This window comes from Homarus americanus, unplaced genomic scaffold, assembly GCF_018991925.1.
Source record: "Homarus americanus isolate GMGI-L3 unplaced genomic scaffold, GMGI_Hamer_2.0 scaffold47293, whole genome shotgun sequence".
NCBI lineage: Eukaryota > Metazoa > Arthropoda > Malacostraca > Decapoda > Nephropidae > Homarus > Homarus americanus.
Window position 1 is genome coordinate 153,795 of NW_024716859.1, and position 26,126 is coordinate 179,920.

The window sequence follows — 26,126 nt, forward strand, 5'->3', positions numbered from 1 at the left end:
ACTCCGGCGTTTTAACCAAGATATATCGCATATTAAACTCAACCTGACCAATATACCACCACTTTAAGCTTCAGAATTTGTTGTCCTATACGAATATACTATAGTGTTGTTATACCAGGATATACTACGGTAACATACCTCGCCCCGATACACTGACAATTTAGTTGGTTGAATTATTGAGGGATTATACCGTGTGTGTGTGTGTGTGATTGAGAGAGAGAGAGAAATCAAAATTCCCCTTCGCCATTCCACTTCTCTTCCCTTTCCCCCTCTCTCTTTCACTCCCTCCCCTTCTCATCTCTGCATCCGCTTTCCTCCCTCCCCCCAGGTGTCAGGTGTCAGCTCGGAGTAACAACATGTTGAGTCACGCTTGGCTTACTGGAAACGGTAGTGTTATATTCTGTCGTAGTATTGAAAACTTTGTTATTGTTGCTGGTGATATTCTCTCTCTCTCTCTCTCTCTTTATTGGACACATACATCCTTATCACTTTTTACTTATTCTGTCTTCCCATTCTCTATCTCTTTTCTCTTTTCGTATCTTTACAACTTCACCAGGTAAATTTAAATAGTGGTTAGGTTAGGTCTTGGTTGCTTTAGTTAGTTTCCCCCACAGACCTGTAACAACACCTGCCAGATACGAGGTCATATGTGGGGGGCAGATAAATAGACACACACACACACATACACACACACACACACACATACATACATACACATAAGTATCCATTAACACAAACGATTAAACTGATCTTATTTGTGTGTGTGTGTGTGTAGGGGGGTGGAGTGCCAGACAGAGAGGTACGGCCTTGGCACCAATGACGCCCGGGTGCCAGTTGATGACAAACACCTGGCACCCGCATTGTGTGTGTGTGTGTGTGTGTGAGTGTGTGTGTGTGTGTGTGTGTGTGTGTGTGTGTGAGTGAGTGAGTGAGTGTAAGTGTGCAAGTGAGTGAGTGTAAGTGTGCAAGTGAGTGAGTGTAAGTGTGCAAGTGAGTGAGTGTATATGTGTGAGAGAGAGACACACACACCAGATCTTATGTCATGTGTTATTCTAAACCAAAAACAACAACATTAATACTTCAATAAATATTCAACAGGTTACGATTATGTCCGCAAAAAAAGAATTTTGTCCGGAAGAAAAAATTTTGTCCGTTAAGAATTTTCTCCGGAAGGTCAACCGCTCGGGTCACCGTTGTCTATAATGAGTTCTCTTGACCTGTGGCTGACCCCTTGCTGTCTTCCTAACCCGTAATTATGGCGCTTGTTTCAGGGTCACGGTGCGCAGCTGGCCATTATGGGAGGTGGGGGGGGGTGGAGGAGTCAGGTACACACACACACACACACACACACACACACATCAGTAAACTTGTCAGATTACAGATTTTTTTTTACAGATTGCCCCGGAGGAGTCTAGTTTATTTTCCTCCCCACCTTACATTTTCTATACGTGGGGTCAGACTCCCTCCGTCAGCCTCTGGGCAAGAAAATGGGTGAGTCTTGGCAGGAAATTCTTATGGGGGTCCCCTTAAGAGTTAACCCATGTGAGACAACCCCATAAACTGGACACTGTGTATAAGGCGAATGGGGGAGATGGGGTGGGGTGGGGAGAAGGTTAAATGGGGCGGGGAGGTGGGGGAGGAGGGAGGGGAAGGGACTATTTTGGCTTACCTGAGCCCTGTGAGTGAGGAAAAGTGACAACGTCTCTCTCTCTCTCTCTCTGATAATGTGAAAACGTCCCTAACTACTGTAATTACATACTAACGACCTTATGAAGGGAGGGGGAGGAAGAGATGATGAGTAAGAGTTAAAGGTGCAGGAGGAAGAGGAGGCAGAGGAGGAGGAGGAGGGGACAAGGGGGGAGAGGACTCACCACAGGCATCTCCTCCTCACCTCCCCTCCTCCTACAGTACATCTTACACCTTTTGTCCGGCGAGACAGCAGGAGACAGCAAGACGTAGAGGGGAGGAAGAAGAATAGAAGATGGAGGAGGAGGAAGAAGAGAAGAAGAAGACGGAGTAGAAGGAAGAAGAGAAGAAAGAAAAGGACAGCAAAACACAAAAAGGCAGAAAGAAGAAGAAGAAGAAGAAGATGGTGTTGTGTTTTACCTTTTACAATTGTATTTAGATTATAGTAAATAAATATTGTGTATTATTTTTCCCGAGTACCGCTTACAACACACACACACACACACACACACACACACACACACACACACACTCCCACTGAGGAGGAGCAACAGAAGGCGAGGCAACAGGAGAGGAAGGTGAAGTGTGTCAGGAGGGACAGTACAGGAAACGGCAGTAGCAATAACAGGAGCGGTGGACGAGGCAGCAACAGTAGCAGTAACACAACAGTAACAGCACCACAATAGTAACAGTAACACAACAGTAGCAGTAACACAAAAGTAACAGGAGTGATGGACGAGACAGTAACAGTAACACAACACTTTAAATGGGTAACAAACACCGCATGAAGAGTAGCGGACGTGGTGACCGGAAGTGTTGTAATTACCTGGGCAGTGTGTGTGTGTGTGTGTGTGTGTGTGTGTGTGTGTGTGTGCGTGTGTGTGTGCACCTGACTTTCGCCTCTCCTCACGTCACACAGACTTAGGATGCGTCTGTGTTACAAGATATCAAGGAGTTCGCTATAGCTATCAAAATATTCGCTATAGATATCAAGGAATTCGTTATCTCTTTCGCTATCTTAACCAGGAAGGCCACAGGTATCTAAAGTAATTAACATTCGTAACTAAGATACACCTTTGCCCCCATCTAATCAATGTCGTTCTCTAAAGGTGTGTACTCCAGGTGAAGGTAACTAAGATAACAGTTACCCTACCAAGATAACAGAAACTACCCAACAATATAACCACAGTCTAAGATAACACAGAGATACTTTCCTTTACTAAGATAACCAAAACTACCCAACAATATAACCACAGTCTTAGATATAATAAAAGAGTTATCATATCTCTTCTTTTTTTATCAAATGGCTAAATATATCAACAGGTAAAGGTACCATCTTAAGATTATCTATTTTGGGGAGGAGGTTGGGGAGAGGTTGGGGAGGAGGTTTGGGAGAAGGTTGGGGAGGAGGTTGGGGAGGTTCTTGGAGGTTGAGGAGGTAGGTTGGGGAGGGAGGTTGGGGAGGAGGTGGGGAGGGGACTCTTGTTGGACCCTGATATTGAAAACCAATAGTGCATTATGTGTCTTGCCTGCATTCTCTCTATCTTTCTTTCTCACCCTCCTTCCCCATCATCATCCTCCATCTCCTCCTTCCCCAATACCCATCCCTGCCCCTCCTCCTTCCCCAAACCCCATTCCTTTCTTCCCCATCCTGTCCTCATCTTCTTCACCCATTACCTACCCAATTCTTTCCCATCTCCCCACCCCCTTCCTGACCCCTCCCCATCCTCCTTCGTTTTCCCTTTCCTTCCCTCATCTCCCACTCTCCGCCCCTCCCTACCTCCTTCATCTATCTCTCTCTCTCACCTTCCCTCCGTCCTTCCCTCCACCATCTATCTCTCTCTCATTCACAAACACAACCACCACATCCTAGCGTAAATAAACAACTACAGTAGAGTCATCCCACACTCATTCTCTCCAAGTTACCCCTAAAATGTGACCCATTTTTTATCCACACCCCGTTTTCTATAATCTCGCTGCGTAGACTATTCCACCCTCACGGAAAACACTGCCCCTCTCCCCCAGTTGTATTTCTTGATAACGCCGCAACACAAGACAAAAGAGAAAGGGTAAAATGTTGTAATTGTAACTGGCTGTTTTGTTTGTACATTTTATTTTAGCCTCGCTGGAGATATTGAGGGAGGTCTGATTTTTTAAGGGTGTCTGTCTGTCTGATTGTCTATCTATCTAGCTATCTATCTATCTATCTATCTATCTATCTATCTATCTTCGTTACAAAAATGACAAACAGCTTCAATGACTACTAAGTTGCTCTGTGACTATATCTGAAAGTCATATTAAAAATATTAACGAAAAAAGAAAAAATCACGAAACAATGAGAAAATTTACGAAAAGTTAAAGAAAAGCAAAAAGTTAACCAAATAAACCAAAAAATTACGAAATAAACCAAAAATTTAGGAAATAAACAAAAAATTAACAAAATAAAACATAAATAACGAAATAATTCATAAATAACGACAGAAAACGAAACGAAATAAAACACAAAATTACAGAAATAAACGAATATATAACGTTAGAACCTTTGACAATCCTCCCCCCTCCTCCTCCCCCCAGAGTTCGGTAACATCAAAGGCACTTAAGAGGTCTCACATCATCTAAGGATATGAAACCTGGTAGAAAAAGTGGTATTCAATTTCCAAGTTGGAGAATTTTTGTCACTTTAGTAATGTCTTGTTGGAAATCTCAGGTGGTGGTGGTGAGCTGTGGTAGTAAGTCGCGATAGTGGTGCTTTATTGTGGTAGTAGTAGTAGTAGTAGTGGTGAGTCGGGTGTGTGTTGGTGAAGTAATGGTGAGTGTGAGTGGTGGTGAGTCGGTAGGTGAGCTGGTAGGTGAGTCGGTAGAGGTGGGAGTCGGTAGAGGTGGAGTCGTGGTAGAGGTGGTGAGTCGTGGTAGAGGTGGTGAGTCGGTAGAGGTGGTGAGTCGTGAGGTGGTGTGAGAGAGGCTGGTATGACTGGTAAGTGTCAACAAATGTATATACAAAATTGACCACTTAAACAACACAGTCAACCCCCCCCTGCTAACACTCCAGTCAGGGTAGTACAGTTTAATACAACCCACAAACTGTACACACACACACACACACATCCTAACCCGGAGACTGGCTGCTGGGTAGTGGTAGTGAGGAACGTGAAGGAGGAGCGTGAGGGGAGAATATGAGCGTGAGGAGGAGGGAAGGAGCACCAGGTGACTCTCCTCCCACAACCAGGTACACATCCCCAGGCGTCTCACAACACAGTCTCAGATTCCCTCTTCACTCACCAGAACACTACAATAACATTACCAACACGGCGGCCACTGTTTACATCACATATCTCTCTTACCTCATCTCTCACCTCATCTCTCTCATCTTATCTCTCTCACCTGTTCTGTCTCACCCCATCTCTCTTACTCTGCTCTGTCTCACTTCATCTCTCTCACCTCACACCAACTACCTGAGAATTAATGAAGGTGAAACGGAAATAGGAGATCACCTGTAAATTAGGCACTCGTGTCTAACCTAATCTCCCTCCCCCCCCACACACACCACAGTAGCATCAAACACCACTACTAGCCATCATCACAGTGCCACACCAACGCGGGGACCATGCCGGAGAGTCAACAAAGCCACCGCCACAACACAACCTGTAATTACCAGCCTCCAGGCACTACGAGCTGGCCCCTTATAGTTCACCCTCCCTCATGTTATTGTCTCTGTCTCCTCATAAACTTTCCTTCATTCCTTCACATCTTTCCTCATTATTTCCCGTCTTCCTCATTTTCTCATGTATTTTTTCCTTATTTCATATTTTCCTTTCTTTAATATTTTCTCTCATCATCACACCTCCTCATCACCCCACCTCCCTCATCACTCACACCTCCCTCATCACCTCACACCTCTCTCACCACCTCACACCTCCCTCATCACCTCACACCCTCCCTCATCACCTCACACTCACGCATTGACGTTAACTATCAACAGGTAAAAATTGACTTTACCTGTGTTTTCCTGCCTCGTTAACCTCGAACCAGGACAACTCAACTCACCTGGAGGACAGAGAAAAGGGTAAATTAGTAACTTATTAGGACAAAAATTAGGTGTTTTTACAGGTATAGATAAGGTCCCATAGGTATGACAGGCATTAGTGATAGTGTAAACAACATACTATACATACATACTATACTATACTATACTATACTATACTATACTATACATACATACATACATACATACATACTATACATACTATACCATACTATACTATACTATACTATACATACATATACTACACATACATAATATTATACTATAATTATACTATACTATACTATACATACATACATACTATACTATACTATACTATACATATTATTACTAACATACATACTATACTATACTATACTATACTATACTATACATACATACATACACATACATACTATACTATACTATACTATAATATACTATACTATATATATACATACATACATCTACATACTATACTATACTATACATACTATATCACAACATACATACTATACTAATCTATACATACTATACCATACATACATATACACTATACCATACTATACATACACACATACACACACACATACTATACCATACATACTAACTAACCATACATACATACAACCATATACATACATACACTATTATACATACATACTATACTATACTATACTATACTATACTATACTATACTATACATACATATCTACATACATACCTACAACATACCCCTGAAGATGTGAATTACACGATAGCGTTTGGGAACTTCGTGTTTTCTTGTTTCTTATGTGGTTATCAGCACATACATACGTACATACATACATACTATAAACCTATACTATACAAGGAGGAAGCATAACCGGTACTGAACTCGACCGATTTCACTCCCTCATCTACAAAGTCAGGGACCCATTTACAGTTGGGTGGACTGGGAGTGCCCTGGGATCGAACCAGCGACTTTTAGGATTGGAGGTGAATGCTGTATCCACTCAACCCCATCAAAACTCTGTGTTGTTGACTGGTATGGGTGAAATGACATGGAGAGAGAGAGAGAGAGAGTACTCACCTGTAGGGACCACCAGGTGACCCTCAACACCTACCTGGACTCACCTTTTACAAACTCCCGCAGGTATTTTGGAGCCAGTCGTCCCTCGCCTCCTTCCTGTCTCGCCTCCTCCCTCTCCTTCGTTGTCCCTTCTTTCGGTTTATCTGTCATTTCCACGTCCCATTCTTCCGTTTTTACTTTATCTCTGTCCTCCAATATTCTTTCGTTCTGTTTATTTGTCTTTTGTTCGCTTCTCTTATTCGTTGTTGTCTCTAGTGTGATATCATTCGTTATCGTTATCGTTCCATCCATCTCTTTCGTTATCGCTTCACTCATAATTCTTTCTTCCGTTGCTTTGTTCTGCTCCTTCTTCTCTCCTTCATCCCCGTCCTCCGTTGTTGCTTCCTTCCCCTCCTCTTCCTTTCCTTCACCCCTCTTCTCCTCTATGGTCACCTCTTCGTTTAAAGCTTCCAGTTGGATGTAGACACTAAAGGAAACTTCTTTTGGGGACACTTCTTCCTTCTTGGTCACATCGGTTCCTCCTTCTCCTTCCTTGGACATATCGGCTCCTTCACTCCTGGACACATCACCTTCTTCCTTCCTGGACACATCACCTCCTTCAATCCTGGACACATCAACTCCTTCCTTCTTCAGTATATCCCGGCATCCATTAGTCCCACCCTCGTCAAGAACAACCTCGTCAGCAGCACCTTCGTCACCCTCGTCAGTAGCACCTTCGTCACCCTCGTCAGCAGCACCTTCGTCACCATCAGCAATAACCTCCAGGCCGCCTCCTCCTTCCCGCTGTCCGTCAACTTCGCCCGGGCATCGATCCCTATCAGAGGTTGTGATCTGTGTACCGTCAGGGTCGAGAAGGTGGTGCTGGTGGAGGTGCTGACGGCGCTCTACATCACTGCATTCGTTATCGGGGATGCATCTCTTGTCGCCGATAGTGTCAAGGACTTCTGCTGTGTCACCCTCAGCTGTGGGTCTTTCTCGCAGGACACCGTCACTGTAGTTATGATGATGATGGTGGTCTTCGTTCACACCATCGTCAGAATCTTTACTCGGGTGAATTATATCTCGTGGGTCATAATCAACAAAATCATCTGCTTCTTCTGGGATGCCCTTGGAGTGTTTTTCTTCACAGGCATCGTCAGTCTCAGCTGCTCCTTCGGGAAGACCCTCGTCAGCGCCACTTACTGCATCTACTACATCCTCGTCAGGTTGGCAGTCCTGAGTCAGAGGTCCATCACCAGCCTCGTCTTGGGCCGTAAAGCTGTAAGGTAAAGGTGAATCATTCATCAAGGACTTAAGCTCTTCACCTTCCAATAAAAACTCGCCAGGGAAGGAGAAACTTCCATCAATAGATTCTCCTTTCCTCCCAACAGCTGCTGCATCCACTACCCCCTCCATTGTCTTCTCTAGAAAGTCTCTCCATTCTTCTTCTCCATCTTCTTCCTCTTCTTCAGGAACGGAGAGAAAATCCTCGCCGGAATTTTCTTCCTCAGCGAGAATGTCCGATAGTATCTTTTTCCTCCCGAGGACAATATCGCCGCCGAAACCATCTGTTTTTCTGGGAAGATTCCGATGTGTTCCTCTGTTCCTCCCCAGTAAGCTCTCCAGACTACCTCGACAGTCACGATAGAAGGCTCGGCTATCCAGTGACGAGCTCATGATGGCTTCCTGGAAAGAGTAAGGACAAGGACCGTCTTCAATGATGGTTTCCAAGGACGTCGGTCTGGAAGATGGAAACCTGGGCACGGGCTTCTTCTCCTGGAACCTGCCCAATACGCTGCTGGTGCTGGAGGAGGAGGCGAAGAAGGAAAAGGAAGAGGAGGAGGTGGACTCATCATCATCGTCATGGCCTTCGTCAGGTGTATGTGAACCAGATACCAAAACAAACGTCACCAAGTCTTCGTGTTCAGGTATCCAGTTTGATTTAAATTCTTCTTCTTCTTTCTCTTCTCTTCTTGTTGTCTCTCCACTTCCTTCTGCGTTCGTTATCGCTGTTTTTCCTTTCGTTCTTTTATTCGTTGTGTCTTTTGTCTTTGAACCACTTGGCGTTTTCTCACTGTATTTCTTCTCTTCACTTTTAATATTTCTCTCTTTATTTTCTCCCTTTCCTATCTTTTCTCTTTCTTTTCTTTCTGTGGTATATTTCTTCACCTGAGGCCTTGTTACTCTTTCTCTTATTCCTCTTTTAGTAACGACATTGCCATCCTCCTCCTTCGTCCTCTGTTTCTCTATTATTAATCCCATTTTTCACTTTATTTCGTCATCATTCATTACCTAAATACACATCATTTGTCATATATCGTCCAGTGACATTTTCTATTGCCTTATTTTTCATTTAATTTCGGTCAAACATAAATCAATCCCACATAATTTATCTTTCATTTTCGTTCTTATTTCCCATTTTCTGTCTGGCATAGTTAAGGGGACACTGTGATATTATTAACTACCTTGTTTCACTGGGATAATGAGGTGTAATTAATACTGTACACATAATTACGATGCTTTTAATCACCTTTTTTTCTCATTCACTCGTCAGTTTTTATTTCTCACTTTGTCCTGTTAAAAATTGGAATAAAATTAAAATAATGGAAAAGAAAATAAGGTGTGGGTGACTACGACATATAATTATAAAACAAAAATACTTATTTATGCCGCTGGTGTATAGAATTGAACTTAAAAACAATACTATTTAAATCCATGTTTGGTTAGGTTAGATTAGATTAGTTTAGGTTCGGTTATGTTGGGTTTTGTTAGGTTAGGTTATGTTGGGTTTTGTTAGGTTAGGTTAAATTAAGTTAAAATGTTAGGTTACGTTAAATTAAGTTAAAATGTTAGGTTACGTTAAATTAAGTTAAAATGTTAGGTGAGGTTAGTACACGGTATTTTATGTTGGATTAGGTTAGGTTAAGCTTGCATTAGGGTGTTTTATCATCAGGTGAAATAAACTGTGGTTCCTAATCTCCGGGTGACCACAAGAAGCATCACTACAACAGGTAAACAAACAGGTGTTAAGAGATCACCTGTATTGTAATAATGAGATAAATAACTCATAACATAACAACCACGGGTTATATCACGTCACTTAATCTCTCAATGGAAGGTAAAGTGTTGTAAATGTTGTTAATGTGTTGTTTTATTATATTTCATTAAGCACAATAAGGCTGTATGAATGACGTAACACACACACAGACACACACAAGGCAGGCCAATTATTACATCTTATATGTACGGTGTAACATTGTCATTTTAATTAATAAATACATTTAACACAATTAATATCACGCAACAATACACTCACACTTACATACATACATACGCACACACTGATATACTGTACATACACACTTACATAAACACTTACACATACACTGACAGACACAAACACATATACACACAAAAACTCACAAATATACGTACACATACACACACAACCCCCTAACCACCTACCCCTGACACACGTTCCCATTTCCGCATTATATTACATCACCACCACCACCATCACCACCACCACCACCACCACCGCCTCTCTACCCTTTTAACCTTTAATGGTCAGTAAACACAACTTTAATATAAATTAAACCCGACGAGCCAAGCGTGTAGACCTAGCCTTTAATAATTCATCTTCACCCCCCCATCCCGGCTACCAACCATCCCCCGGCTACCACCCCCCCTCTTCCCCTGGCTACCAACCCCCTCCTTTCCTCCTCTGGCTATCAACCCCCTCTTAACCCTCCCCCAACCTTGCCTAAAAATTCATTAAGGTATTCAATCCCTTAGGCTAAGAGAACAGAGGTGTCTTAGCCCAGCATTCTACGGTAGTTAAAATTAAAAGTTGGGTTATGTTATGCTATGCTATGCTATGTTATGTTATGTTATGTTAGGTTAGGTTAGGTTAGGTTAGGTTAGACCCCCTCCCTCTAACAGACAGAACTTTCTTGACTTTGTGTGTGAGATGAGATGGAATACCTTCCTAAATTCCCTTTAAAGTAACCACCCCCCAAAATATTGGCTAAAACCCCTCTTAAATGTAATAACCCCCCTTTAACGACACACACAGTCACACACACACGGGATCACTCTCAAGGACGACCCTTCGAGTACGACCTTGACCACACAACAACGACGATGCCACGAGTTGTTTGGGGTCACTCTCTGGGGCTTCAGAGGCGCCAGCTGGTAAATATCTTGTTCTGGACGCGTGTTCAAGACCCCTCCACCCACCAACCCACCCACCCACCCATTCCACCTTTGACCTAACCCCGTAACCCACCATCACCTATGACCTAACCCCCCTCTCCCACTTATACCCCCTGACCTAACCCCTCTCCCACCCTTACCTCTGACCTACAGCGTGTCAAAGGTCACACCGCCGCCCCCACCTCACCAAAGTTGACATTCCCTTACCTGTGTGCGTCTCTTGCAAAATATTCTGCCTAGATTGGTGCGATTATTGGTGGTGGTGGTGGTGATAAGGAGGGGTTTAAAGAAGAGAGTTGGAAAGGGTGATGGTGTGGAGTAGGGATGTGGTGTAGTGATGTGTGGTGGTATGGTGCTGTGTGACGGGGTATGGGTGTGTGTGGTGTGGTAGCTTTAAAGGAAAACAAAATAGGAAGGGTGGTGCTGGTGGTATGGTGATGTGGTGGTGGTGTTATGGTAGTGATGTAATTGGTGATATAGTGGTGTTAAGGTAATGATGCAAATAATAATAGTGGTGTGGTGAGGAGGTGTAGTAGCAGAGAACAGAGATGTGATGTGATGTGATAGTGGTGGTGACGGTGTGAGTATAGCGGTAGGTATTGCGTGGGAATTGAAACAGTGGGGGGTAGGAGGGGTTAGATGTGGGAGGGGAGGAGGGGGGGAGGGGGTGTCGTTAAAGTGGACTCAAAAGATATGGTGGTAGTGGTGTGGGAAGATATGTGGGAGGAGGAGGAGGAGGAGGAGGGAGGAGGAGGAGGAGGAGGAGGAGGAGGAGGAGGAGGAGGAGGAGGAGGAGAAGGAGGAAGAGGAAGAGGAGGAGTGGAAGATGACTACGTGGGAGGGAGGAGAAGACTTAGTGAAATAAGTGATGATGATAATAATAATAATAATAATAATAATAATAATAATAATAATAATAATAATAGCATGGTAGTGGTGATGGTGGTTGTGGTGGTTATGGTATACAGGTGGTGGTGGTGATGGTAGTAGTTGTGGTAGGTGATGGTGGTAGAGAACGTGGCGTCAAAACATCCATTAATCATTGGTAAGAGACCTCCCACAAAGCCGGAAGTATTACCCCCTCCCCCCCAATTTTACCCAAACGCTGTAGAACTGGCTTGGTTATGGTGAGGGAGAGGGGGTGAGGGGGAAGGGAGGCAAAGGGGAGGGAGAGGTGAGAAAAAGGGTGTGAATAGGTGGCGAGTTAGGCCTGAGGGTGCTATTGAAAATGAATGACAAAGGAAGAGAGAAAGTTTGTGTGTGTGTGTGTGTGTGTGTGTGTGTGCAAGGAAAATGCTTATCATGCTGTTATTTGTCGAAAGAGAGAGAGAGAGAGAGAGAGAGAGAGAGAGAGAGAGAGAGAGATAATACAATATTCAACTAATTTATAATAATCCCTTGTAATATAACTCACTGAAACTTTCACATAATGTTGTATATCATCATTACAGAAACGTTACAACTGTATTATAATTATTATTAATATTTTCATCTACCCCAGAATCATCAGTTACAGTATCCACACACACTGTAAACATCACTTAATTATGTATTTTCCATTACAAAGCCACCTATCACCCCTTACTGTACTGCTCAACACACACACACACAAACACTTCCTTCCCCCTTTTTGTAATAATCAGAGAGCCTTGTAAACTACAGCAACCTATCTTTTTTTGTAATTAACTAAGAGCTCTGTGTGTTGTTATTGTAGCTACGATTCTGTAATGTATTCAAAGTCTGTAACATATATTTTTTAATTCCCCTGAAAGCTCTGCACGGTTACAGTCGAGAATTTTTTTGTAATCTGGGCAACTACTGTAGATCTGTTATGTATTTTATCAAGCTTCTGGTACATAAGGAGAGAGCGTGGCCGGTACTGTACTCGACTGCTTTCACTTCCTAAACTGTAACGTCAGGTACCTATTCTCAGGTGGGTGGACTGGGGGTGCCCAGGGATCGAATCAATGAACTTTTGGATAGTAGGAGAGATCTGTATCCACATAACCACGGCACACTTTAGGCATCCACTTTAAACCCCCTCTCCCCCCCCCCTCCTCTCTTTCATCTTCTTTACCCTCCCTCTTATCCATCTTCTTTACCCTCCCTCTTTTCCCCTCTCATCCATCTTCTTTAGTCTCCCTCTCTCTACCATCGTCCATCTCTACTCTTCCTCTCTCTTTCCCCTCTCATCCACCTTCTTTACTCTCCCTCTCGTCCATCTCTATTCTCCCTCTCTTTCCCCTCTCATCCATCTCCTTTACTCTCCCTCTTTTTCCCCTATCATCCATCTTTACTTTTCCTCTCATCCATCCCTTTTACTTTCCTTCTGTCTCCTCTCATCCATCTTCATTCTCTTTATCTTCCCTCTCATCCATCTCCTTTACTCTCCCTCTCATCTATCTCCTTTACTCTCCCTCTCTTCCCTCTCACAAATTCCCTTACAATCTCCCAGCTTCCCCTCACTCAAGGTCACCTCTCCCCTCTGTCAATCTTTCCGTTTGTCTCTGTCTCTCTCTCTTGCATCTTTCTCTCCCACCTTCCCTCTCAGTTTCTCCTCTTCTCCTTTCATTGTCTTTCTCTTTCTACTTTATTCAATCATTTCATCTCTCTCTCCACAACACGCAAAATACAACCCCACAAATAAAAAACAAAAACAACAACAGCAAATAAAAACACAAGCCGCACATACCAATAATTAATTCCGGGTTGTATAACGAAGACCACCCAATAGACCCTTTATAATACACTCGCCTCTTCATAACCAGGATTTAACGAGCTTCCTCCCTCCATAAACCGGAAAAAAAATCCAATATATATAGTTTTCACGTAAATGCATCGGTTTTAACGAACGAGGTTCAGGAGATACAGTTCGTTATAGATATGTCATTAATCGATAATGACCTAGTTAAGGATATATTTAATTACTGCGTGGTGATTAAAGTAATGAAGAAGTTATTTATTGGTGATTTATTAAGTGAAGCGTGACGGTGTATGAGGCACCAGGCATTAAACCATGCAGTGCCAGGCATTAAACTATGGAGTGCCAGGCATTAAACCATGCAGTGCCAGGCATTAAACTATGGAGTGCCAGGCATTAAACTATGGAGTGGCAGGCATTAAACCATGGAGTGCCAAGCACTAAACCATGGAGTGCCAGGCACTAAACCATGGAGTGCCAGGCATTAAACTATGGAGTGCCAGGCATTAAACCATGGAGTGCCAGGCATTAAACCATGAAGTGCCAGGCATTAAACTATGGAGTGCCAGGCATTAAACCATGGAGTGGCAAGCATTAAACCATGGAGTGTCAGGCATTAAACCATGGAGTGCCAGGCATAAAACTATGGAGTGGCAAGTATTAAACCATGGAGTGCCAGGCATTAAACTATGGAGTACCAGGCATAAAACTATGGAGTGTCAAGCATTAAACCATGGTGTGTCAGGCATTAAACCATGGAGTGGCAGGCATTAAACCATGGAGTGCCAGGCATTAAACTATGGAGTACCAGGCATAAAACTATGGAGTGTCAAGCATTAAACCATGGTGTGTCAGGCATTAAACCATGGAGTGGCAGGCATTAAACCATGGAGTGCCAGGCATTAAACCATGGAGTGTCAGGCATTAAACCATGGAGTGGCAGGTATTAAATCATGGAGTGCCAAGCACTAAACCATGGAGTGGCAGGCATTAAACCATGGAGTGCCAAGCACTAAACCATGGAGTGGCAGGCATTAAACCATGGAGTGCCAAGCACTAAACCATGGAGTGCCAGGCATTAAAAGTGAGGACCAGACTGTCTTAAATTAATGAGATGATGTAGCGAGAGGTGTAGGCGGTGAAGAGCCTGTGTTAATGAATAGTGATAATATGAAGGAGAGAGAGAGGGAGAGGGGGGATAGATATAGAGAAAGAAAGAGGAGAGAAAGGAGAGAGATAGAAAAGGAGAGAGAAGGGAAGGAGATGGAGAGGGCGAGAGAAGGTGATGACGGTGGGATGACAGAGAGAGAGAGAGAGAGAGAGAGAGAGAGAGAGAGAGAGAGAGAGAGGAGAGAGAGAGAGAGAGAGAGAGAGAGAGAGAGAGAGAGAGGAGAGAGAGAGAGAGAGAGAGAGAGAGAGAGAGAGAGAGAGAGAGAGAGGTGAGTGGGAGGTAAAGTACAGTACTTCAAGAGGCGAGGAACCTTAGTCATCAAATTTATCAACAAACCTTAAAAATATATATATACTGTACACGTTCTTTTATGATAATGAAAATGTCTCTCCATCCTGACCTCCCTCTTGTTGTTGTTGTTGTTTTTGTTGGGGATTGTTGTTTATTTTGTGATGGATGTTGTTATTGTTGTGGCGGTGGTTGTTGTTTGTTTTGTTGTGATGTTATTGCTGTGATGATGGATGTTGTTGTTGTAGTGGTAGTGGTGGTGGTGGTTGTTGCTTGTTTTGTTGTGATGTTATTGCTGTGATGATGGATGTTGTTGTTGTTGTTATTGTTGTGGCGGTGGTTATGTTTATTTTGTTGGTGATAAGTTATTGCTGTGATGATGGAGATGTTGTTGTTGTTGTTATTGTTGTGGCGGTGGTTGTTGTTTGTTTTGTTGTGATGTTATTGCTGTGATGATGGATGTTGTTGTTGTAGTGGTAGTGGTGGTGGTGGTTGTAGATGTTTCCCTTGTTATTGCTGTTTCTTTTGTTATTCTTTCGTGTTCTTTTGTGTTGTTTTTTATTGTTATTGTTGTTCTTCAGATTCTTTTTCTTCATTTATTTTTATTTCTCCTTAAGTTTTTCTGCTTCTTCTTCTTTTTCTTTTTATATTCTTCTTCTCCTTCTTCTTCCTGCCCCTCACCCTCGATAATAGAGAAGGTCAGCACGTTTCCCTCATTCTTAGTGTTGATGTTGGTAATAAATGAGGGGAAAAGGGAAGGGGAGAGGAGAGAGAGAGGGGAGGAAATGGGCGACAGGAAGAGGGTAAGGGAAGGGGAAAAATAGGGAGAACAAGGGAAAGGAAGAAGAGAGGAAATTAAAGATAGAAAGAGGAGGAGAAATGCGGGGGGGAAATGAGAGATGGGGAAAGAGGGAGAACTGGCAAGCTACATACTTCATTACTCCCCCACACACTCCCTCACTCTCCCACAAACTCCAACACACTTCCTTTACTCTCCCACACACTCCCCAACCTCTCCACCACACTCCCTCACTCCCCCACACAGTCCCTCACTCTCCCACACATTCCCTCACACACCCTCACTCCCCCACACACTCCTCCCTCACCTCTCCACACTCCACCGGGCACGTCGGAGGAGTGTTGGAGAGACGTGAGTCAACATTAGGTTCACGAGGTCAATGTTGCAGAGGTCACCACGTCCATCAGTGTTTACCGGACTGGGACGAATAGAACCTCCTCGACCGCGGTTCTCAGGGGTTCAAATATGCTGAATATCTGGTTCAGTCCTCCGTTAGAACCGCCTTTCCGCACTGACTTACTGATGGATGCTTTTTTCCCGCTTTTTCCTCCCTGCCAAATGACTTAGGTTAGGTTAGGTTAGGTTAGGTTAGGTTAGGTTAGGTAAGGTTCTTTCCCATCCCTATTCCTTCTCTCCCATCCCTCCTCTCTCACGTCTGCATTTTTATTTACGAAAGAATACACAAAGAATCCCCCCACCCCCCTCTCCTAGGATGACTTAAGATGATGGGATGTTGTAGGAGGGGGAAGGAAGGGGGAAGGGGGGATGGGGAAGGGGGGATGGGGAAGGAGGGTCATCATCATCTCCAAGACCTGTTTTTGCTCTGTAGTGTTCATGTTCATATTGGGAGGGAGGGGAGGGAGGGGAGGGAAGGGGTAGGGAGGAGGGAAGGGAAGGAGGAGGAGAGAGAGAGAGAGAGAGAGAGAGAGAGAGAGAGAGAGAGAGAGAGAGAGAGAGAGAGAGAGAGAGAGAGAGAGAGAGAGAGGAGAGAGAGAGAGAGAGAGAGAGAGAGAGAGAGATGGCCACTAACAAACAGTCGTTGGTCAATATTTGTGTTGGGGGAAAAAAGTCTTCTGCTGGGAGCGATTGTCCGGTGTTTCTATGCTGACTTTGCTGCCGTGTTGTTGTGCTGACGTTGCTGCCGTGTTGCTGTGCTGATAATGTTCCTGCTGTGCTGACGTCGCTTTGGTTGTTACTGTGATGACGTCGTTTACTATATTCACCCTTGTGCTGACATTGCTGCTCTGTTAATGTTCCTGCTATACTGACGATGATGCTGTGCTGACGTTCCTGTGGCTGTACCGACGTTGCTACTGTGCTGACGTTACTGTGACACCAAACTCAAGAGACCACTCAACATACCCCAGATAAAAGCGCGGGAAACATCGTCAACTTTCTTCTGTTCGGAAGTAAAATAAAATCACCTTGAAATTGGTCCCCCCACTTAACTCTTTTTTTAATCAACAACAAATAAAAAAAATAAACTTCATTCATTATCAAATAAATACTAATTATTTTTCTATTTCACGATGCCATTTGACTGATGGATGAAATGCACTGGGAGGGATTTTGACGAAGGAAGCCGAAAAGCAAACGTTCGGACAAAAGGCGGGGGGTTGAAAAATAATTGAATCACGCTTGTAAACAAAACCTGGTGAGCGTGTTGATCTGCCTTTTCTATTGCTTCACAAACTCATTAGTAGCTGCGGGAAGTTCTACTGACTGAGGACAAAGAGAGAGAGAGAGAGAGAGAGAGAGAGGAGAGGAGAGAGAGAGAGAGAGAGAGAGAGAGAGAGAGAGAGAGAGAGAGAGAGTAAAACTGAGAGAGTAAAACCGAAAGAGAAAGAGAGACGGACAAACGACGGATGAAAAACCTATCAACTTAAAAAAATATATAAAAATGAAAAAAAATGGAAGAAAATTAGCATCGTGACCTGACGGGCAGAGTAGAACCAGGTCACGAAGCTGGAAGATATTCTTCCTGGAAATGAAGTCGAGCATCTCTTCACACACATACTCTACCGTGACAGATGATGATAATTATGATGATAGAGAAACGCTTGAAAAGTACAACAAATAGAGATTGGCTTCAGAAGAGTTTTCAATACACACACACAGTCAGTCATTGCCTTTATCCAACATCCTTCAAGTCTTCCATTCCAGTTCACTTTCACTCCCTCCCCCCACTCTTAAATCCTAGCTTTCCATACATCAACTGAACATTAGCCCATTGCTCATTTCACCTGAAGATTAATCACCCTAATGCTAACTTAACCTAACCAGATCAAACTTAACCTAAGAAAATCATAACTAACCTAACAAAGCCTAATTTAACCTAGCCTAGCCTCACATAACCTAACCTAACTTAACCTAGCTTCACCCGACAAAACCCAATATAACCTAACCTACTCTAAAAAACCTGACCTAACCTAACTTAATCCTCTTCCACGTTAGCTTTAGGGTGTTTAACGTGTATAACGAACTTACTTAAACCAAGACACACACACACACACACAAAGTTAAACACTAAGTAACTGTGTTTCTGTTAACCATGAGATAAATTAACACACAACTTTCTCTGAGTTTTGGAGCCTCTGTTGTCACTCACTATGTCAAGAATCTCACACAAGAGTTTTTAATAAGAGTTAAACCTGAATGAGATTAAACAATGTAGATCATGAGTTGGACATAAGTGAGGAATGCTTGGCTCACTGGTCTGGGGGTGCAGTGGTAGAGACAGGTGTGAGAGGGCCAGGGGTGCAGTGGAAGATTCAGGGGTGTGTGTGAGTGAGGGTGGATGGTAAGGATAGGTTGGTGGGTTGATGGGAGTACGTGTAAGTGGGGGAAGTGTGGGTTGATGAAAAGTAATGTGGATGGGTGAGTGGACAAGAGGATGGGAATGTGGGTGGGTGGGTGGGTTAGCAGGTGGATGACATCAGTGAATGAACGAACTTGCAGAGGAAGTTCTCGTTGATTTGTGTGTGTGTGTGTTCGTGTACGAGGTCTAAAAACAAAAACAAACAAACATATACATGATACTATAGGCAACAACCACGCCCCCTTCCTCTCATAACCACGCCCCCCTCTCTTCCCCTCACACACACACAATATAAACACACACGAGTAAATATACACACAGTTTAAAGTCTTCCCTTCATTCACACACATTTTTCACCCCAGGTCAACAATGAATGGCCCGTCACCCCTCCCCCCCCCTCTTTGATGTATATTTTTGTTAATTACAGGTGTAGCCTCTAATTGGTCACTGTTGTTATACCTGAACAGTGATTGGGGGAAAAACTATCACCCTTCATTGATTGGTTGTTGTTAGATAGACACCATACAGGAGATGGTTGTTTGTGTATTTATAAACAAATCTTGATTTTATTTTACACATCCCCTTGAAGGTTTGTAAGTTAAATTAAGTTAAATATCGCCTATTAATTGGAGGTGTGAGAACGCATCTACCTAACTTTATCTAACCTAACCTCACTTAACTTAACCTAACCTACGACAAAAAGATTGATAACTTTTCCACAATCCAAAATTCTAAAACGCACCGAACCGGTTTAATATAACCTACAAAAAATACAGATTCTCAAAGATTCTTACATTAAATATTTCCCTTTACCGGAGATATAAGAACAATCTTACTTAGAATCACTTCATTATGACACAAACATGGTGACCAAAATGACGTCCAAACTGATCAGAGACTCGACCATAACCCAAAACAGTGACGCCAGGAGACTTATTCACACCTGTTGGACGGTGCTTAATAATCCAGGTAGGTGAAGCTTTTCTAACAACATGTGCCAAAGGCCCCGCCATGAAGCCTTCCAGAGTTGATGGAGTCCATTCAATGACCATGGATGGATGGATGGATGAGTGGATGGGTGAATGGGTGAGTGGGTGGATGGACAGATGGGTGGATGGGTGGATGGATGGGTGGATGGATGGGTGAGTGGGTGGATGGATGGGTGGATGGATGGATGGGTGAATGGGTGAGTGGATGGGTGGACAGATGGGTGAGTGGACGGGAAGATGTATGAATTGTTGGCTGTGGATGGATAGAGGTCTGGATGGATGGAGGAGGTATTAGCTTGGTGTGGGTTCAAAAGCCACTACTGAACCTTACACACACACACACACACACACACACACACACACACACACACACACACACACACACACACAAACACACACACACACACACACACACACTTCTACCTCCCTAAAAGGCTAAGGAAAAATACAGTAGCGTATTGTTGATGGTTAAAAGCAGAGAGGCCCTGGGACTCAGGCTTAAGGGCACACCTCTCCACCACACACTCGAGTTAAGACTTGAGCGCCTCCCCTACCACATTCCTTGAGCCCTCCTTTACCTCACCCTTGAACACCCCCACCCATCCCTAGAGCACTTCACCACCACCTTGAGCACCTCCACTCCCCCACCCTTTGAACACCCTCCCACCAATCCCTTTGAGCGCCTCCCTACCGCTTGAGCGCTCTCCCTACCCTTGAGCGCCCCCCTACCCCTTGGAGAGGCTCTTCCCCACTCAGCACTTCCTACCCCCCCCCTCTTTCCCCTTTCGTCTGGCGTTCCCTTTACCTTTTACTCGCCATGCCACAAGGTTGAGGTAGCTTCACCTGACGAACGATCGCCAGTCTTCACGGGCACTAGTACGCTTATTATGAAAGGTATCCTGTCGAGCGTTCGCCAACTTGAGCAACCACTCACTGGTCTAGCCAATCAGGTGATTAAGCCATTCACCTCAGTCGCTCACCTGACTCATCCTTCACCTGATCTGGCCAATCAGGTGACTAAGCCACTCAACCGGTCTGGGTAATCAGGTAAGGTAATCACTCACCTGGCCAACTGAGACAGGTAAGTCTTAATTAACTATCGAACGGAGGTAAATCTGACACGAGATCCTCCCATTGTACAGTTAATATAATAATAAGAACTTGCCATCTGAACAGTCCAATCACAACGAATTTTACAACGTCCTGAACCACCCTGTACCAGTAACCACCGCCAGACTCAGCCACCACCACCGCCAGACTCAGCCACCACCACCGCCAGACTCAGCCACCACCACCGCCAGACTCAGCCACCACCACCGCCAGACTCAGCCACCACCACCGCCAGACGCTTCCAGCACCACAGCGGCGCCAGACAACGTTGACCAGTAACTATACATCATGACAGGTATGCAGGGTGTTGTTCTTCCTCCTCCTCCTTCTTCTTCTCCTCATGTTCGTCCTCTCCCTTATTCTACTACACTTTCCCTTCCTCCTCCTCCTTCCTCTCCTATTCCACGTCCTCCTCTCTCTTCTTCTCGTCCCGTACACTGTGTCGTCCTCTTTCTCTTCCTTCCTCTCCCTCCTCTCCTCTCCTCCTCCTCCTCCAGATTACTCTCTCACCAGCCTCCTCCTCCATAGGTTAGATTAAATTTTCCTTGGTTAGGTTAGGTTAAATTTTCCTTGGTTAGGTTGTTAAAACTGCATAAGTTACACAAAGTTAACATACAGTAAGTTAACCCAAATTAACTTAACCAAGACAGAAATAGGATAGTAAAGTTAGATTAAAATGCAAGCTTTTAACCATTAATTTCATACCCGAATTATATACCGACACACAGCCTCCCCACACGGAAATACCCAGGTGACCAATTCTGGGAACACACCTGCTATATCCATGACTCCAGCCAAGGTCAGATGATTGGGGGGTGAGGGGCAAAGGGGGAGGAGGAGGTAAGAGAGAAGGGGGAGGCAAGGAGGAGGGAGGGGGGAGGGGGCAGAGCAGTGCGGGCGTGAGATACTTTGCCGAGATACCCCCCCCCTCCAATCTCTACGTTCTCATCTACCCCTCATACCCCCTACCTTGTACCCCTCCCTCTTCCCCCACCTTATACTCATCCTCTAATACCCCCTCTTTCTCCCCCTCTACCCCTCCCTAATACCCCCACCTTTCTCTCCCCTCCACACCCCCATACCCCTAACATCACCACCCCCTCATACACAGAGGTCAAAGATATGCTTCTATGTAACACACGAGAAAAATAGATTTACCACAGCCATGGGTAAGACATCTATCACTTGCCCATGACGTCGATAGATAAAGATATAAATCATGGGGGCAAAACACACACACACACACACACACACACACACACACACTACAGATTTGTCCATGACCTTAATTCTCCCTTAGTGACCAAAATAACTCCCTGACAGCCGTTTCATCACCCTTAAAAATTTTCCTTTAATCTCCCTGGCTCCTCCCTCATCCTATTCACCCTGACACCATCACCTTCCCTGGTACCCTCTTGCTGACCCTCCATGACACCCTCTCCCTTATCCTTAGCCTCCCTTCCACCCTCTCCCTTAGCCACCCTAATACCCTCCCTTCCACCCTTTCCCTTAGCCACCCTAACACCCTCCCTTCCACCCTCATTCCCCAACACCTTCATCCCCCGACACCCTCTCCCTCATCACTCTAACCAATTCTGACACTCTCTCTACCCTTAATCACCCTCTCTCATCCTTAACCACTCTACAAGCCTCCTGCACCCTTAACCAATTTTGCACCCTTCCCTAACCACCCCTACATTCTCTACCCTTAACCAATTCTGACACTCTCACCCTTAACCACCCCCTGATTAATTTCTCCTCACCTTTAACCACCCTGACACTCTCTCCCTCACCCTTAACCACCCTGACACTCTCTCCCTCACCCTTAACCACCCTGGCACTCCCTCACCCTTAACCACCCTGACACTCTCCTTCACCCTTTACCACCCTGACACTCTCTCCCTCACCCTCAACCACCCTGGCACTCTCCCTGGGTCAGTAAAGGCACCAAAATACCTCACCATTATGCCTTCATCTGGGCCACCAAGTAGAAGGCTACCCTCATGCTGGTACTGCGCCGTCACACCACACTACGCCAGACCATGCCACACTATACTACACCACGCCACACCACACTGCACACCATATACATCACACTACACTATACGACACGACACTACACCACATCACACTACACCATATCAAGCTACACCACGCCACATTATACCACTACACCATGCTTAACCACACCACATTACACCACGCCACATAACGTCACACACCACACCACTAAACTTAACTCTACTATAACCATCACACAATTTAACACACTATTAACACGCTTGAACACGTTAAATTATGTCTAAATATATCGAACAATTTAACATTGACGAGGATTTATCTGAATTATGTTAAATTTTAAGCAAATCCTAAAATATATCGAGAATTTAACCTGTAAACAACCAACGTTAAATTCTAGTAAAAATGCGTAAGTAAACACGATACGCCGCTAAGTGAACGCATTACAGAACGCCTTACTCTCCACCTACACAACGCCTAACACAACACCTCATAACTCAACGCATAAAGAACGCATTTACCCAGCTATATCCTACACCTGTACACATATACAAAGCCGGAACACCTGAACGCGCACACACACATCTCTCTCACACACACGCAGACATACACATTCTACCCCTTTCTCACACACCTATCTCTTTCTCACAGACTCGCACACCTCTCTCTCTCTCACACACAATTAAACACACCTTCTCACACATATCAGCTACGCAGTCAAGCGAATTAGTGTGTTTGCGCTCAACCTAATGATCTGAGTTCACGTGTTGGCAACCCCGCACCAGAAGTGAGGAGGGTAATTCAGGTTCTCTTTTGTTTACCTTGATTCGCTTTTTATTTTATATTAACAAAAGGTAATTCGATTTTTTCTTTTATTTTCTCTTATTTTATTTATATCTTCTTTTAGTTTATTTTAAGAAAAGATCATTTGATTTTTATAATTTATTTTAATCGATTTTATTTCAATTTATACACACACAGACTCAATCCTGGATACGATCACACACACACACACTCAATTCTCAACATGACCTGACATACACACACACACTGCTACAAGGGTCTCACTGTCACACCCAAGGTTAATACAGACAAACCTTCTCCCCCCCAAGACCAAAACAACACAAAGCTCTCCCAACGGTGGACGGAAATAAAGTCCACAGGAAAAAAAAGTCACATGACTTGTACACACTGACAACACAATATATATATGATGGCATTGCACGTAGGTTAGGTTGACTTAGGTTAGCTTAGGTTAGGTTAGGTTAGGGTAGGTTTTTTCCGTGCCTTTTTATCTGTGACTTTCTTCCTGGATTCCTCCCAACACCAGGGTAAAGTCGGCCCTTATTATTATTATTATTATTGTTATTGTTAGTTATTATTATTATTATAGTTATTATTATTATTATTATTATTATTATTATTATTATTATTATTATTACTATTATTATTATTATAGTTATTATTATTGTTATTATTATTATTATTATTATTATTATTATTATACTCTTCTTAAGTTACCTTCTCTTTAAATGTCGTCAGTTTATTCAGATTTTTTTTTTAAATTATATTCTTGTGATTTTGTTTTGCTTTATTACAGTATGCTAGCACAACACACCGACACAAACACGACTCACTAACACAAGCACACCAACAAAAACACAGTAAATAAGCAGAACACACCAACACAAGCACAGTAAATACACAAACACACCAACACAAGTACACAAGCACAACACACCACCACAAACACAGCACCGCCACAGACTCACAAACACAGTACAGTACACAAATACACTACCACAGAGCACAGTACACAAGCACAAGCAGAGCATCATCACAAGCAGGGTAGTAGTGGCCACAGTCACGAGGTTTCTCCTCCACTAACAAGCACAATCACAGATAAATTACTCCACCACTGTTGCTTCCTTCATGCACTTATACTTACAAACACCCTCACACACTTATACTTCCCACAGACTTATACTTTCTCATACACTTACAGTATATACACACTTAAGCACTTATGTATACAATATCATACACTTACACACTTATATATACATGTACCTTCATACACACTTATACACTTATATAAATACACTCATACACTAATATATAATTAAACACAGATAAAGTTATACACATTTATACTAAGAAAATAACAATACACACACACACCGTTGTCCGTTTGGGTTAACATTTCAATATGCAAATTCAGAAACGACAGGTACAGGTACACGCACAGAACACAGGTACACGCACAGAACACAGGTACACGCACAGAACACAGGTACACGCACAGATACAGGTACAGATACAACGCTGAAAACAAGAGCACATCGCATTACTTAACATAAACAATAAAAATCGCATCATCTTGAATAAACAACAAAACAAAAACACATAGTAACTTGAATATAAACAAGGTGAAACAATATAAATAAAAAAAAATTATCGTAAACCTTAAGTGATTTATATTATTGAATGTTTATATTTCTCGTATTGTCATTTACTTAACTACTGTAGATACTTATAAACACTTTTTTCTTGTTTAAGTATTTTTTCTCTAGTGTTCAAAATCATCATTATTCTCATCACTGTTTCATTAAGACTTTCTGATCACAAGTGTCTGTGTTTGTTTGTCTGTCACGTATTATTATTATTATTATTTTCAATCACTCACAAACCATCTTCGTCACTTGAACTTGTATAAATATCTGTATTGTCTTTCATTATTTTACACTTTTATTAACTTTTTTTATGTTCTATATTATAATCCTTTCTTATCTAAACTCAAAACTAATCACAAATATCATGAACCAATAATTAAAGCCGTTTCAAACCATTATCTCCACTAATTAACTAATATATCACTATACTTAACACACAATAATAAAGTACTATATATATTTCGACTATATAATAAATAGCAATATACCCGGGTCACACGCCCACCAGAGGAGGGGGGATATGCGACGGCCCCACCCACGCCAGGTCACCCGCAGGACTGAGAGCTGAGCCGATGGTTCCTCTCCTATACCCTGCCATTACCTTTTAAATTTCCCGCCCTTGAGTCCCCACACCGCTATTTTCACCTGCTTATTTTTCCTCCGCTTCACAACCTTCAAATTACAACAAATACATCATAAATTCCTCAAATACATTATGATTATTTAAATTTATGTTTTTATCGTGTGTAAATGAATGCTGTATGATTTATTTTCATTTTTTGATGTTCGAACACAATATTTTCGA

General features: G+C 43.3%; 1 protein-coding gene across 1 annotated transcript; it reads right to left on the reverse strand.

The window, feature by feature from the left end:
• Positions 1-5,638: 5,638 nt before the first annotated feature.
• LOC121858517 lies at positions 5,639-25,904 on the reverse strand. Its single transcript, XM_042354990.1, has 3 exons — positions 25,827-25,904; positions 6,824-9,332; positions 5,639-5,730 (listed from the first exon to the last, which is right to left on the reverse strand). The coding sequence occupies exons 2-3, from the start codon at positions 9,018-9,020 to the stop codon at positions 5,639-5,641; spliced, it is 2,289 nt and encodes a 762-aa protein (XP_042210924.1). The 5' UTR covers positions 9,021-9,332; positions 25,827-25,904.
• Between the last annotated feature and the right edge of the window lie 222 nt (positions 25,905-26,126).